At 45.6% G+C, this 16,733-nt stretch overlaps 1 protein-coding gene across 4 annotated transcripts in view; it reads left to right on the top strand.

Annotated features, from left to right (window-relative positions):
* LOC139765934 (glycine receptor subunit alpha-2-like) overlaps positions 1-16,733 on the top strand; it is a 330,653-nt gene that overhangs the window by 88,758 nt on the left and 225,162 nt on the right. For all 4 annotated transcript variants that reach the window (XM_071693907.1, XM_071693912.1, XM_071693911.1 and 1 more), the window contains exon 3: positions 13,016-13,137. In XM_071693907.1, the coding sequence (XP_071550008.1) occupies positions 13,049-13,137 (89 nt within the window). In that variant the 5' untranslated portion in view covers positions 13,016-13,048. The remainder of the gene's footprint in view (positions 1-13,015; positions 13,138-16,733) is intronic.

Here is a 16,733-nt window from a genome sequence, read left to right on the forward strand (position 1 = left end):
TTTCCTTCCCCGATAACTTGTTGGTTAACACTGTCTACTAACCAGACGCCTCACCCTTATGCCTCAGGGATGTATGGTTCTTTTCCAGGCTTAGGGAGCGCTTCCTTCCCTCGACAGTATCGGACTGCTGTTTGGATTAGCTGCTCTCTCTCTCTCTCTCTCTCTCTCTCTCTCTCTCTCTCTCTCTCTCTCTCTCTCTCTCTCTCTCTCTCTCTCTCTCTCTCTCTCCTAAGCACGACGGTTATGATCCTTGACTACGACACCAACGACCTTTGAGTACGACGGTGCGACCCCCTCAGGGTATAATGGCATAACCTCTCACCTCACTTGTTGAGATGCAGGTCGAAGGTCAAGCTATCAGGAAGGGACGTTAATGAGCACAGGATCCATGACGATGCACTGAGAGGTACGTTGATGACCTCTCTCTATACGATGATCTCGTCTTGTGTGATGACCGCGTGCCAGAGGAGGAGGGTGATGATGATGATGACTGCCGCCACAGGTAGGTTGGCTCCTCCTAGTTACCCACCTCCCAGCTACGGTGTCACATACGAGTGACGCGGCCTCGGGACGTCCTCTGTGCCCTCTGTGTCGCTGATGTCCCCCGAGTGGGGAGTTTACCCCGCGCTCAGTGGTCTCCGTCGGGTCGTCCTCCTCTCCCCCGTTCAGCTGGATGGGGGGAGTAATCTCCGGTGGGCCAATTGTCCAGCTCCATTTTCCAGTGGGGCCAACTATCCACGTCCACTGTATATAGTGTTGGCTTGGGCCACTGTCAACCCGGTTTAGTGTTGTCCTGGCTCAGCGTCAGCCCAGTCTAATGTTGGTTTGGGACGGTGTCGTTTTGGGTCTGTATCAGCCAGCCCACTGTCAGCTTAGCCCACTCTCGGCCTAGCCCTGGGTAAGCCCGGTGCGGTGTCAGCCAGACCCACTGGCTTTGTACTTGTTGTCAGCCCGACGTAGCTTTAGCCCGACTTATCACTATTATCCCGACCCTGCGTCAGGCAAGCCCAGTGTCAGCTGTGTGTAGTGCCGGCAGGCTGAGTGTCTGCTGTTTCCAGTGTCAGCCCACCCCAGCGTCGGTCCTTCCCCTCCTACAGGTTACCTTAACGTTCGCTAGGACCTGCCATGACCTAGACGTGATGCATGAGTCTCCTGCTAATTGTCATCCCCTCACAGCGCCAGCACAGCCCGGCGTAATCCTGACGTAAGCCATAGTCAGTTCCAGCGTCAGCCCGCCCCTTGCATCGCCGAGAGCCATCATGATCTTTGTTAAGTGTTCAGCCACACCAAGCGTCAGCCCACCTCAGCCTAAAAGCCTGATCCATTTTGTTATCATCAGCTCGGCTCACACCGTCAGCCCAGTCAGTCAAACGTCTTAGCATTTTCGTCCTGCCCAATGTCAGCCCTAGCCTGGCAGCAGCCCAATTCGTCCAATATAGTCATTCATCTCAGGCAAGAATCATTTTTACTCACCGTCAGCCCAGCACAAGCCTCATCTTAGCCCAAAGTCAGCGTAAATCAGTTTTAAACCCAGGTCGGCGTCAGCCCAGCAGGGCGTCAGACAGACCAGCTTAAGTCTGGCTTGCCTTAAGCTCAAAACACTTTTCTTTCTCGGTCAAGGGCGTTATGATCTCGAATAATGTTGTGTCAGCCGCTTAACTCTTTATGATCCCGTCTAGTGTGTGTGTGTGTGTGTGTGTGTGTGTGTGTGTGTGTGTGTGTGTGTGTGTGTGTAAGGCCATGTATGCGCTGAATATACTTTTCAGAATATATATTTCTCGCTGTACATATGGGTACAATTGTATGTGGAATCGTAACTACACAAGTGTACCTGTACGCATCGTGGATATAATGATACTGATAATGATAATTATAATAATATTAGTAATAATAATAATAATAATAATAATAATAATAATAATAATAATTATAATAATAATAATAATTATAATGATGATAATAATAATGATATTGATAATAATAATAATAATGATAATAATAATAATAATAATAATAATAATAATAATAATAATAATAATTATAATAATGCTGATAATGAACGTTTTTTTTCAGGCATGTGTATATCTGTTTGGATGTTCACGTATGTATGCATTTGTGCTTATGTGTGTGTAGGTTTGGATATACTTTCATTTCGGCTCCCCAGGAATGGGTATATACGTGTGTGTCTTCGTAGCAGTACAAGGCTATACACACATAAGATTCAACAACGTCTCCCTAGAAACAATAACTTTTAAAATCCTTGTAAGAGAAGGACGCTCCAGAAGCGTTCCAACGTTTCATTCCGTATGTATATGACTTCCAGTCCTAACTGCAGTACTACAATACATGGAGTACTTCACAGATAGCACCTCATCCCCAGGCATACAAATTGTCGCCATTTATCTGGATTCAATACGCCGTTTCCTGCTGCAAAGCCGGCTGGGCCATTTACACTGTTTTCCAAAAATAACTTTTCCGACTCAGCTCTGCCGTCTCTCCCAGACTGATGGTATATTTTTAGCTGCGAGGAAACTGCGTCATTGTTATGGGGTGTGTAGGACGTCTTTATTCAACCATGCGGGTCCACATTTACCGAGCAAACACACTGTAAGAGATTTTTGATAAGGAATTACATTTAAGTGATAAAAGTGTAGGTAGTTAAGATAGAGAGGAACCGTGTGCGAAGCTGAAGGACATGACAGTTGACCTCTGGTGAGGCAGCGAGGGCCGGCCTTCCCTCCTCCCTCCATCACAGTAAACATCAACTCTACGCAGACGACGACAGCGATAGATATTCGAGCCGTTCGTCTGCTCTTTCGCGTCACCAGCGTTCTCAGTACTAGGCTGTGTGTGGTGATGGAGTCGAGATGGGTTTGCAAATGGCACAGCCGATTCGTTATATCACTTGGAACTCCGTTGCTGTAACACTCAGCTTATTACATCTTTTCGTCGTCCTGTCTTCTGTCACTTGCCTACGTCTTTAAATGGATTGCTTTCAGTATTCTCATAGTGTGCCACTACTGTGTTTCTCCCTCCTCCAACTTTAGACCATCTCACTTTTCACTATTCACTTCCATGACTTTATTCTTAAAGAAGAAAAGAAGGAAAAATAAAAAAAAACTTTGCTGACCACCTCAGCGCACCATTGTCCGGAGCGGTTGCTATCCTCCTCATACCCGGTGGAGCTCGGCGTCTCCCTCCGCCTCCCGGACAGTAATTCCCGGACTGATCAAGGCTCGTAATTCAGCACCAGTACCGGCAGGATTTATTTCGGCAATGGTGTTGTCTGCTTGGTATTCCCGGAGGAGCGTCCCTCGCCTCCTGCACCACGCCACGGCTCCCGCCACTCCTCCCCCTCCGCCGCCACCCTCACCACTTGTGCTCCGACACGTTCTCTCCTTTGTTTAACCTGAATATTCGGCCGGAATTTTTGCATTTGTTTCAACAACCTGAATTGACTCCATCGTTGCCATGCCACTTCCACGTATAAGTAGCATCTAAAAAAAAAAAAAAAAGCAAAAGATTAAGTTAACCAAAGATGAGAAACCTAACTTAGCTTTAGTAGCGCGAACTAGGCTATCGCAGTTCTTAGACTGTTTGCTGTAAGATATATATATATATATCCTGGTATTGAATCTTTTTTTACTGATGGAACGTGAAGATGAAGGGAAGTACAACACATACAACAGAGATACGAGCCAATATAATAATCTTCAAGTGTCGTTTTTGAGAGTTTTTGACAGTTTTAACACCAGCAGGAAATTAAGAGTAGTTCTGCGCGCTGTGTTGTACGTAAGTCTGACATCATTCTGCCTCGTAAGATAAAATGTCTAAAGTATTACACGATGAAATATGTAAATGAATGTGTAACAAGATAAGAAGATTCGTGTGTTTCAGGACTCTTGCCCCATATGGCTTCAGACTGCAACTTCAGGGGAGATTTATGAAGGCGGGCGCATAACTCCGGGACGCATGAAGACGAACGAGTCAAATACCTTATTTTATATATGCTACTGGTCGACCTCTGGGGAAAAATAATTTCCGCGTGTAGTCCGGTGAAATATGTGTGTGAAATAACAGTATTTCAAAGGCTTCGAAATACATGACGATGGATGCACAACAACAACAATAATAGACTTACCGACCGTTCTGATAAATGAACTAGGTATGAGGACAGACGATCCCCACCCGCATCCATTCTTCAGTAGGACGATCGTAAGTTCATTCCCGTTGAATGTTATTGCAGAACAGAATTTATAACCGTTCACCCTCTAGCATTCAAAATGAAGCCTTGTGTATATGTATTAGAAAAAAAAAAAGAATATTACATGAGTACATTACACCCTTGGGAAATATCAGATGATCGAGCCGAGAAATAAGGAAATGACAGGAAATAAGTAGCAGTGAAAGAAAGAAGGTAGGAAGGAAGGAACAGGGGAAAGAATTCTCTCCCTGCGCACAGGGAAGACATCAAAGATCACGTCCCTTGTTACGTATTCACACACCCCAGGTCTCCTTTCTCACCTCTCACGATCCCATAACTTTGCTAGCTACCTTCACCCGCATGGATATTTATTATCCTTTTGAATTGCATTATATATATATATATATATATATATATATATATATATATATATATATATATATATATATATATATATATATATATACCAAAAGTGTTTTTTTATATGAAATGGTTTGATATTCACATCCGTGCATCATGAAATGCACCAGAGTGATACATCACTTTTAATCTGTCAGTTTGTATCTATTTTTCCTGCGTTATTCTGTGATCGTCGGCCAACCCCTCTGATGTATATTTGAACACTCCAGTTCCTGTACATTGGTCTCCATAATCTCTTTCTATTTTTTTCCCCCTTGCCAAAGGCAAACGTTTTACGGGTGAATGAAAGTGTGGGTACGATATTAGTTTGAATGACATTTATGAACAGGTAAAGGTCACTGAACCTAGGACCTGGACCTTAATTTGTAACATAGAAAATAGTGTTGGCTGGTTATTTGGGCTGTATACTAATCGGGTGCCTAGGGGTCATCAAAACGATCAACAAAGGTTCCGAAGCCCCATAGACCAAGCTAAGATCACCGCCGTGTCAGTGAAGGCCGTGCTCCAGTATATCCTCGGACTCCTTTGGGTTACCCCGAGCTGAGTTGCAAGCTCACGCGGCTGGCTAGGCTCGTTGCAGCTGTGGTGCTTTACCCCAGCCGGAGTTGGTATCCAGGAAGGATGAACAGCTGGGTGAGGCCTGCGCCATTCCGCCCCTCGCCCGAGGATCGAACTTGGGCTTGTGGATCAGTAGGCAACGACAGTAACCGCAACACCACAGAAGACCAGCAGGATCAAGTCGTTAGTAATTGAAAAAAAAAAAAAAAGAAATATAACACCGTCTATAAGTGTTCGATGTATTTCTCAAGAACAGCAAAGTCCCATTTCACGTATTTTTCAAGAACGAAACAATTAAAAAAAGTAGTGCACCGTGTTCCATCTTTTGTGAGCGCTTGTAAATGAACTACAGCAAATAACTATGGTAATATACGCTGGGCTCTTCATCTATGTCCACCATGAGGAAATTAGCAGTTTGATATTATATTCTCCTTTTGTTACGTAAATTCGTTTGAAAGTTGATAACGATTCGCTCTTACAAATTCTGGGAATGAATTCTTATTGAAACTGGAGCCCTTACTATTCAAGGAAATGTGATTAAACTCTGAATTACCATATAATTCTATTCTATGGTGAATTATCTGCTCGATTAACCTGCGCCCGGGGAAGAGGGATATTACCTTTCGCTATTTTTCCTGGAAACTTTGGAAGTCGGAATAGATAGACGAGCTGATCAGGATGGAAGATGGAGAGTGTTGGGGGAGAGCGTCCTATAAACTATTTTTTTTTTCTCTTTTTTTTTTTTGCGTCAGGTTACGTGACCCTTCCGGCGTCTCCCTTCATTTGGTACGTTGATTTTGTCTGTTTGTTTGTGTGTTTGTTTGTTTTGGGGGGTTTATAGAACCTCACATCCCTGGTGGGGTTGTAGAACCCCCTCATCATTGGTGGGGTTATAGAACTTTTCTCTCCTGATGGGGTTACGTACAGTCCCCCATGCTTGATGAGGTGATAAAACCCCTCATTCTTAAGAGCGGTAACTCATCACCTCAACCCCCTCCCCTCTGTCTCAGTGCGAACCAGGAGGTGTATATTACTGCCGGTATTATATTCTGTAGCCTGTTGTAACTTATGAAATTGGCTGTCATACTGAAGTGTCGTGTCTGTATTCCCTCCGAAATTCATGCCTCCGTTGATTTTTATGTTCCTGTGTTTTTATGATCATATAGTTTAGGAGTAATGCTGTTTATGTATGTATTATGGTGAAATCATAAAGAGAATACGGGTGTAATTTTAACGAGTAGATATTTTCTGAAGCCACGGTTTTTGAAATGACGTTGATAGATTAGGAAGGTAGAGCCAGGAACAGGCGAAGAAAGGCCACATTCGCTCACATCCAGTCTCTCTCTAGCCGTCATGTGTAATGCACCGAAGCCACATCCACATCCAAACCCCGCAGACCTTTCCATGGTGTACCTCGGCCGTTTCGTATGCCCATTTTCAGTCCATTGACAACACGTTGCCCCCTGTATACCACACCGTTCCAGTTCATTCTCTCCTGTGTACGCTTCTCGCTCTCCTGCCTGTTCACCCCCCCCCCCTCTCTCTCTCTCTCTCTCTCTCTCTCTCTCTCTCTCTCTCTTGTGTGTGTGTGTGTGTGTGTGTGCGTGTGTGTATGTGCATTTAAAAGATAAACAAATAAAGCCTAGATCAGCTTACGTGTACGACCACTGTACTAACGAGCGGACAATCGCCATTTCATTATTCGTGGGTTTGTATCGCCATCATTTTTCCTGTAAAATGATACAGTAGAAAAAAAAAAAAAACCTCGCTATATTAATACTGGCGAATATTTCCAGAATTTTTCTCTGTCATAAATGTATTGACTGTGGCGCGCTCTGTCGCGAGCGGAATTCCAGAGGGGATAGGGGTGGAGTGGGGGAGAGGAGGCGCGTGATTTCAAAGGCTGATATTATATGCAGAAGTTAACGACGCACATATAATCATTTTGCATTGTTTGTGGGATATATATATATATATATATATATATATATATATATATATATATATATATATATATATATATATATATATATATATATATATATAGACAGATAGATAGATAGATAGATAGATATTTCTATGAGTCCACGAGGAAATAAAACACAAGTTCCCAAGTGCACTTTCGTGTAATAATCATATCATCATGGGAGATACAAGAAAGAAATATAAGTCAGTTGATATACAACGGAGAGACGTACCTAGGACGCCATTTGGTAAACATATATGTGTGAGTGTGTGTGTGTGTGTGTGTGTGTGTGTTTATGTCTGTTTGTCTGTCTGTCTGTCATTCTGTCTGTCTATTTGTGTGTATTCTGTTTTCGTTGTGACTCATTAATTTGTATATACTTTGTTCATTTCTGTTGGTTTGTCTGTTCATTTCTGTTGGTTTGTCCAGACATCCCATATTTTCCCCCTCGTACTTTAAGATACCCGCCCACACTGGGTTACCTTCAGCCGTGAGTAAGGCCAACACTGGAGCAGATGGTGGCGCTTGTCTGTGTGAACCACTGGCTAATTCCACCACTGAGAAAAAGAGAGGAAAAAATATATATATAGCGAGCCTTTCACTCCACCGACTCCTCATTATTTGTGGGTATTTGTAGATATCTTTAGAAGCTTTTAGATAAAAAAAATGGAAAACTTAGAACTGTGGGAGAGTAAAGTTAGGTTTGATCTGTGGAAGAGATAGGTTAGGTTAGATCTGTGGAAGAGTTAGTATACCAATGGTCTTGTCCGGCTAAATTTCTTGTCATTAGTTTGGCTCGTTTGTAGACGTGCGACGCGTTCTCGCCACCTTCGCGTCTCGTCTCGTCTCGTTTTCTGGGAACACAGATCCCTCAGCCTCGGCATCATCCACGGGAGAACACTTGCTGTCTCAGCAACTCTCAGCTCAACACACTCCTCCAGGTAGCTCCCCGTTCACTCGACTTTTTTCTAAAGTTTTCTTCGTGTCCTCATTCTTCGCTCTGGGTTCTCCTCCTCCTCCACCCCCCATCCCCCCTCCCACAATCTCTCTCTCTCTCTCTCTCTCTCTCTCTCTCTCTCTCTCTCTCTCTCTCTCTCTCTCTCTCTCTCCTTCCACTTCTCTCACGCTCGCCGCCCCACCCCCCTCCTCCTCCCACACCAGCAGCACACTCCCTCATTACCTCTTGTTCGCCACCCTAACCACCACGTTAAGCTCCTTACACCAACCAACACGTCTTTTGTGAGTTCGGACACACACACTTCGTGTGTTACAGCCTCCTGCGGTTTCCCTCCTCTCACTCGATTCACGTTTCTATGCCTTCCTAAGAGACACAGTGACGGACGGTGTGTTTGTGAGAGGCTCCATATACGACAGGATGTGGAGACTATATATAATGCGTGCATAGTGCCATTGTACAAAGGCAAAGGGGATAAGAGTGAGTGCTCAAATTACAGAGGTATAAGTTTGTTGAGTATTCCTGGTAAATTATATGGGAGGGTATTGATTGAGAGGGTGAAGGCATGTACAGAGCATCAGATTGGGGAAGAGCAGTGTGGTTTCAGAAGTGGTAGAGGATGTGTGGATCAGGTGTTTGCTTTGAAGAATGTATGTGAGAAATACTTAGAAAAGCAAATGGATTTGTATGTAGCATTTATGGATCTGGAGAAGGCATATGATAGAGTTGATAGAGATGCTCTGTGGAAGGTATTAAGAATATATGGTGTGGGAGGCAAGTTGTTAGAAGCAGTGAAAAGTTTTTATCGAGGATGTAAGGCATGTGTACGTGTAGGAAGAGAGGAAAGTGATTGGTTCTCAGTGAATGTAGGTTTGCGGCAGGGTTGTGTGATGTCTCCATGGTTGTTTAATTTGTTTATGGATGGGGTTGTTAGGGAGGTAAATGCAAGAGTCCTGGAAAGAGGGGCAAGTATGAAGTCTGTTGGGGATGAGAGAGCTTGGGAAGTGAGTCAGTTGTTGTTCGCTGATGATACAGCGCTGGTGGCTGATTCATGTGAGAAACTGCAGAAGCTGGTGACTGAGTTTGGTAAAGTGTGTGGAAGAAGAAAGTTAAGAGTAAATGTGAATAAGAGCAAGGTTATTAGGTACAGTAGGGTTGAGGGTCAAGTCAATTGGGAGGTGAGTTTGAATGGAGAAAAACTGGAGGAAGTGAAGTGTTTTAGATATCTGGGAGTGGATCTGTCAGCGGATGGAACCATGGAAGCGGAAGTGGATCATAGGGTGGGGGAGGGGGCGAAAATTTTGGGAGCCTTGAAAAATGTGTGGAAGTCGAGAACATTATCTCGGAAAGCAAAAATGGGTATGTTTGAAGGAATAGTGGTTCCAACAATGTTGTATGGTTGCGAGGCGTGGGCTATGGATAGAGTTGTGCGCAGGAGGATGGATGTGCTGGAAATGAGATGTTTGAGGACAATGTGTGGTGTGAGGTGGTTTGATCGAGTAAGTAACGTAAGGGTAAGAGAGATGTGTGGAAATAAAAAGAGCGTGGTTGAGAGAGCAGAAGAGGGTGTTTTGAAATGGTTTGGGCACATGGAGAGAATGAGTGAGGAAAGATTGACCAAGAGGATATATGTGTCGGAGGTGGAGGGAACGAGGAGAAGAGGGAGGCCAAATTGGAGGTGGAAAGATGGAGTGAAAAAGATTTTGTGTGATCGGGGCCTGAACATGCAGGAGGGTGAAAGGAGGGCAAGAAATAGAGTGAATTGGAGCGATGTGGTATACAGGGGTTGACGTGCTGTCAGTGGATTGAATCAAGGCATGTGAAGCGTCTGGGGTAAACCATGGAAAGCTGTGTAGGTATGTATATTTGCGTGTGTGGACGTGTGTATGTACGTGTGTATGGGGGTTGGGCCATTTCTTTCGTCTGTTTCCTTGCGCTACCTCGCAAACGCGGGAGACAGCGACAAAGTATAAAAAAAAAAAAAAAAAAAAAAAAAAATATATATATATATATATATATATATATATATATATATATATATATATATATATATTATCCCTGGGGATAGGGGAGAAAGAATACTTCCCACGTATTCCCTGCGTGTCGTAGAAGGCGACTAAAAGGGGAGGGAGCGGGGGGCTGGAAATCCTCCCCTCTCACTTTTTTTTTTTAATTTTCCAAAAGAGGGAACAGAGAAGGGGCCCAGGTGAGGATATTCCCTCAAGGGCCCAGTCCTCTGTTCTCAACGCTACCTCGCTAATGCGGGAAATGGCGAATAGTATGAAAGAAGAAAAAAAGATATATATATATATATATATATATATATATATATATATATATATATATATATATATATATATATATATATATATATATATATATATATATATGAAAAGATCACAGCTCAGCGTGTGATAAAGTATATTCCTTTTTGTCCACGGGGAAATGAAACACGATAGATTTCCAAGTGCACTTTCGTGTAATGATCACATCATCAGGGGAGTTACAAGAACGATATATGATATTTCTTTCTTGTATCTCCCCTGATGATGTGATCATCACACGAAAGATGCGATGGTTTGTTCCTTGGGTATGGTGGCTAGGCCTTTTGACCTTGACCCTTTCATTTGTCAGGTCGAAGGTCAAGTCATCACACCCTTGACCTGTGCAGGCATACCCGAGAGCTGTCCCATAATACTTATAAGGATGAGCCAGAATGATACGCGTTACCTACAGGTATGGATGTATGTGACCCCTCATAGTTGTGTACAGTGACAGTGTCGTTTGTAATCAGTGCAATTGAATATGTAAGTGTAGGTTACCTCTCACGAATTTTAATATCCTTAGCTATACACATATGACTTATCAAGACAGAAATGATGAATATTGATGACGATTTTGTCGATATGATGTGACTGTTGTTGGCTTTGCTGTAACTGATCAACGCGTATGTGTTCCCAGTGTGTGTGTGTGTGTGTGTGTGTGTGTGTGTGTGTGTTTATCTTGTCGTCTAATATCCCGTTCCTCAGACAATGTCTCAAGTTCTCACGTCTTTTCATCTGGGAGGAGCGTGGTGCTGGCTTCCTCGTCCTCCTGCCACCCTCTATATTAACCTTGTTCGGAAGATAAATTTGGCCCGCTGTCGTCTCTCTCACGACGACCCTTTTGCAGACTTCTCTTGGCTCCGTCATTCTTCGTTCGTATTTTTATATCTCCCCTGCACTAGATTAACGAACTCCAAGTCTTGATAGTAGGGTCTTACCTCCCGTCTTCGTTAAGCTGTGAGAACGGAGGGACATCGTGAGTGTCACACGGTAAAACGTTTTCCGTTTGTAAGACTCATGACAGAATGCTTCCTGGGTCAGCCTTCATTCATCCTTTGAGCGAACTCTTTTTTTTTTCCATCTTTGTCACGTTACTTACATCCCTCGTAATTAATTTCCCTTCAACGTCATCCATCCATCACAGTAATTGCTGACGATTCCACGCCTACCAACTTTTCCCCCCCTATAGCATCGCTTGGTTCTGTACTCACAAATGATTCTCTTTATCACTTTACACAAAATGATCATAAGTGACATCAGTGTTTAATTACCCTTCTACATCCAGGGGTCGGTCCAGGTCGCTGTGGGATAAGGTTGGGAACATCCCAGTGGAAGGATGGGATGCAGGAGTGATGAAGAAAAAGGAAGGACTTGGATAGCGGTTCATATGCTCTGGAGGTGGGGTCAGGAAGATAGACGAAAAGGATAGAAGAGTGTTAGATCCTCTGGTTCATGCGAGTCGCCGGGTAGCCAATCACTCGTCTATGATTCTGTGGTCGAAATTATCTGTCCTGATAATTGGCTGTGCTTTTACGTCCTCGTCCTGCTGTCTTGACCGTCATCATGACTACACTTACTGGCTCAAGTCATTCTTATGTTTTCGGTTTCATCATTTCTCTTTACTCAGCATCTCTGCTTCGGAATCACATTCTTCAAGTTTATTTATGTGCATGGAGGCTCTCTCTATTCTTGTGGTGCCTGGTCATATATGCAGTGACTTCTGGCTTCGTGTTTACAGAGTAGTACAGAGTTTGGTGTTGATATCATCCCATGCTATATTTACAGTGGTATCTGGTCTGGCATGTTACACCGATATCTAGTGCGATATGAACGATTGTACAGATTTCCAGTGACGCGTAAAACAGCATATCTACATTTTTTTTTTATTTTCCTGTCTGGAGGAATAACATGGAAATTCCACACGATTCAATATCACTCAAAAAAGATGGTTTAGTCTTGCGATACCAGTATGTAAGTCGACCAGGCTTATTACGTTGACTTTATTGTCTGTCGTACTAAGGTCTTCAGAGATGAATGTATTTGCCTCACTCCCTGAGCTTGTATAATGTGACAGTACGGTGTAAAGTGACACGTCTGTGTTAAGCAAATCGTGCAGTATTAAGTGACGTCCATTTAAGTCAACTACAATACATTGTTATGTTAAATACTTCAACAATGTAGTGTTAAGTGACGTCTATGTTAAGTAAACTACAATACATTGTTATGTTAAGCACTTCGACAATATAGTGTTAAGTGACGGCCATGTTAAGTAATTCGACAATACAGTGTTAAGTGACGTCTATGTTAAGTAATTGGACAATAGTGCGTTCATTTCCACGCTCTGCAGCGTCCAATATGACTCCAAATGACACTCGCTCTCACATAATGCTTTTTCAATATGCAAACGACTTGAGACTGAACACAAGTTGTTGGAGAAACAGTTGGCATGAGGACCTGCAGAGAGAGAGAGAGAGAGAGAGAGAGAGAGAGAGAGAGAGAGAGAGAGAGAGAGAGAGAGAGAGAGAGAGGCTTAGCACAGACTTTTCCAGTAGTGTGTATACTAACCATGTGGTCTGCTCCTCCCTCAGATCTGTGACACCAGCATCCCCAGCAGGAGGAGGATGACAGCCGCCGGAGGCGTGCATTCGTGGAGGGGCGTCTCCCCGTCCCGCATGCTGCTGCACCTTCTGGGTCTCCTCCTGCACCTCAGGTAAGGTCCCCCTTCAAGGATCACGTGCAGCCGTCAGTCGTACTCCAGAGCGTTGTCAGCCGCGTCGGCTAGACTCGTCCGTCAGTCCTGGCCAATCAGATGTAATCTCTGGCCCATCGGCTGACACCTTTGTCCAATCGGCAGCCACCACCCTCGACCATCATCCCTCCTATAACCAATCAGGACCAGTGCCTGTGATTAACTATGTCATCCCATGGCAGAGGCTGTCGTGGATGGCCACCTCGGCCCTCGCGTTCGATTCGGTGTCGCGGCTTCGTCTTCGTCCCAAGGTGTTCCTCCTTCGCCGTGGCCCCATGACGGTGTTTGATAAGGAGACTGATCGTTTACCCCTTGTTTGACGTAGCGGTTCCTCCCTCCCCCTTCCTTTTGACTGACAGTAGCCTGCCCCTTTTGACTGAAAGTTTTAGCCCCCCACCCCCCTAGTTGGTCCCCCTTTTTCGACTGACAGTTTTTGTCTTGGACTGATTCAGCCTCCCTCGCCCTCGTTTTTGACTGACAGTTTCCTCCTTCCTAGACTGACAGATTCCTTTTTAAAAGCCCACAATTTTCACCGGAGTCACAGTCTTTCTTAAAGTGGCCCAAGTTCATGCTGTGTGTGTGTGTGTGTGTGTGTGTGTGTGAGTGTGTGTGTGTGTGACCTCCTTTGCCCAGTGGGTGATTAGGGGTGGGAGAGAGTATACGAGGAGGCTCTGCTCCTCGTACTCTCCCAGGATCACACGCACCCGCTCCCTCGGTCTCACCAGCCCGCTGCGCCCCGTACCTCCTGCATGTACCGTTGCCAGGCGAGGCCTTCATTGGGTTTAGGCGCTGACACAGTGACATACCTCCCTGCTCAGTTTGTGTTACTCTCACTGCCATGTGACATTCTCTCTCTCTCTCTCTCTCTCTCTCTCTCTCTCTCTCTCTCTCTCTCTCTCTCTCTCTCTCTCGTTGGTCTGGCTGCTCAACACGATACTCTCACTGGTCTGCCTCTATCGTCACACTCACTCGTCGCTCCCGCTGGTGTAGTTGTCGTCGCAGTCGCCCGGTACGGCCAGTAGTCTGTCTACTTCCACAGCAGTTAACGTTTCCTCACTCTCAGTCAGTTGGTCTGTCCACTCCCCTGCTTCACTAACACTCCCTTCTAATGTTCTAGGTACTGTCCTGGACTGGGCACTTCCTCTCCTACAAACCCGTGGCACTTTCCTCTTGGTGTGGCTACTGTTACGGACACTGGGCACCTCCTCTCCCACTATCCCCTTGGCACTTTCCTTTTGAAATGGAGTGGCTACTTTTACCCTCACTTGGTATACATTCACTCTTTCTGGTTTTGGCTGCCAATGGCAGTCATTTGGCAACTCTCACACGGCTCCGGCTACTTGGGTAGTCATTTGGCGCTTGTCGTTGGCCCAGGTCATCTGACAAGTGTCCCCCAACATCCTCTCCCTGGGGTTTACAAGGACGGGCGACGGTTCCTGGTGAAAATTCAATATAAAGACGAGAAGGATAACAAAGAAACGACTCAGAACGTTCCACGTCTCCTTTCCCTCGCCCTGGAGGATCTGAAGTTTTTATTAGTCTTTTTTTTATATTGCCATCACCAGCTTTTGTTTTTTTGTTTTTATTGCGGTACAAAGGCAAGAGAATCGCTTCCTCGCATTGGTTTTAAAAGGCTTGTGATGGACATCTCGTCGAGGATTGTTACGGTGCCTCATCCTCTTAATCACTGGTTGATCGCCCTTCCCAAATGCTGGTCGAATTCCACGCAGAGGTCGATGTGATGAGAAAGCCACTCGGTATATTTAGGGTTCAAGCCTGCACCACTCTCTCTCCCCTTCTGTTACTGCGAGACGTGAAGTGAAACCTTTTCATTTGCGTAGATTTGGCGTCAGTTTACATCAGACAAGAGGCTGGTTTGTTTGATTCTGAGTCCTCTGTTGTATCAGCAGACGAAATAGCCAATGAGGGAGTATAGAAATACTTTATTTCACTTCTGTTTAACTACCGTATTAATCTGTTGATGATCTGTTTGCTTGTTTTGTCTGCTACGTCGTCAAGGGAGAGGGAATAGAGATCTTTACCTTCTGGCTCCCTCACTGTCATTTGTTGGAGATGGTCTGTCTGTTGTGGACAGGTGTGTCTGTCTGTCTGTCTGACTCTCCTGTGCCCTCCAACGCTGGAGATTGGTTTGCCATTCAGTCTCCAACATTCAAGCTTACCAACATTGTCAGTCTCCAACAATAGGTAAGGATGCGAACTTCTGGCTCCATCACTCTCCGGCGATGGAGGAAGGGTCCACCGGTCTGTCTCCAACAATGGAGAGGAATACTACCTTTTGACTCCATTATTTGCCAGTACTGGGGAAAGGGTCCGTCCGTCCGTCTCCAACAATGAGGAAAAGCTACGAAGTTCCGCCTCCATCACTCTCTCCAGCACTGAGGGCGAGGGGTCCGCCCGTCTGTCTCCAACACACTTGGAAGATTGCTGGATCACAGGATGAAAGATCCTTTGAAGAAGTGAAGGATTAGAGGCTTTTGGTCACCGATGTGTTTGAGTCTCTCTCTCTCTCTCTCTCTCTCTCTCTCTCTCTCTCTCTCTCTCTCTCTCTCTCTCTCTCTCTCTCTCTCTCTCTCTCTCTCTCTGCACTACTTTGTAGTTTCATTTCCTACGCCTCGTAATTTCACTCTTTCTTCCTCCTTTTCCTCCTCCTCCTCCTCCTCCACGCTTTCCTCCTGTCCGCCCCCCCTCCGTCAGCTGTGTGTGGCGCTGACGGGCGATGGACGGCCATCTGTCAGGTGGCGACGTCGTCCACAGCAAGACGACAACAGGTGGCGAGAGCCTCCTGCGCGGCAGGTGGTGGTGACAGCCTCCACAGCCATCGGACAGATGGTGACGGCGACCATAGCTGGTCCTTTTCCCGTAGGTGGTGCCGACGGCGCCCATAGCCGGTGACAGGTGGTTCCCCAGCCTCGTGGTGGTGGTGGTGGTTGGCAAGAAGTGGGAGGGTAGGGGAGGTGGGGGGTGGAGGGATGATCATTACCTGAGGTGGACGAGAGAGAGAGAGAGAGCCAGTCAGCCGCGTGATGGAGGAAGACCCCGTGTCCCCCACCTGGCTGGGATTCTGACGTCACAGGCCAGCGGAAGCACGACGCGCCGTGACTGGCCAGTGAAGAGAACCATCCTCGGAGTTGCTTTATCAACGCAGCAAGCAATGTCTATGATGTGGAAATACTGAAGTGCGCCACACGTAACGTGATACTGAAGTGCGTCACACGTAACGTGATACTGAAGTGCGTCACACGTAACATGATACCTGAAGAGCGTGTCTGAACTGGACGAACTGGCATGTGTTAGACGGGTATGGGAGGTCGCTAATATCCAGGCAGCGCCCCAAGCTCTGATACAATGAACATTAGCCTCGAATATACATGACGCAAGGCGCGGGGGGGTTAGGATGGGACCCGGGTGGGAGGCGTTCTTTCTCATGGCCGGGAGAGGACGATGTCTCGTCAGGGACAGATGGAGAGGACGAGTCAGTGACGTGGTGTTGCACAGAGGGGAGATCGTCGGGCAGCATGGGTAGGTCCGGAGGGAGT

This window comes from Panulirus ornatus, chromosome 56, assembly GCF_036320965.1.
Source record: "Panulirus ornatus isolate Po-2019 chromosome 56, ASM3632096v1, whole genome shotgun sequence".
Classification (NCBI taxonomy): Eukaryota; Metazoa; Arthropoda; class Malacostraca; order Decapoda; family Palinuridae; genus Panulirus; species Panulirus ornatus.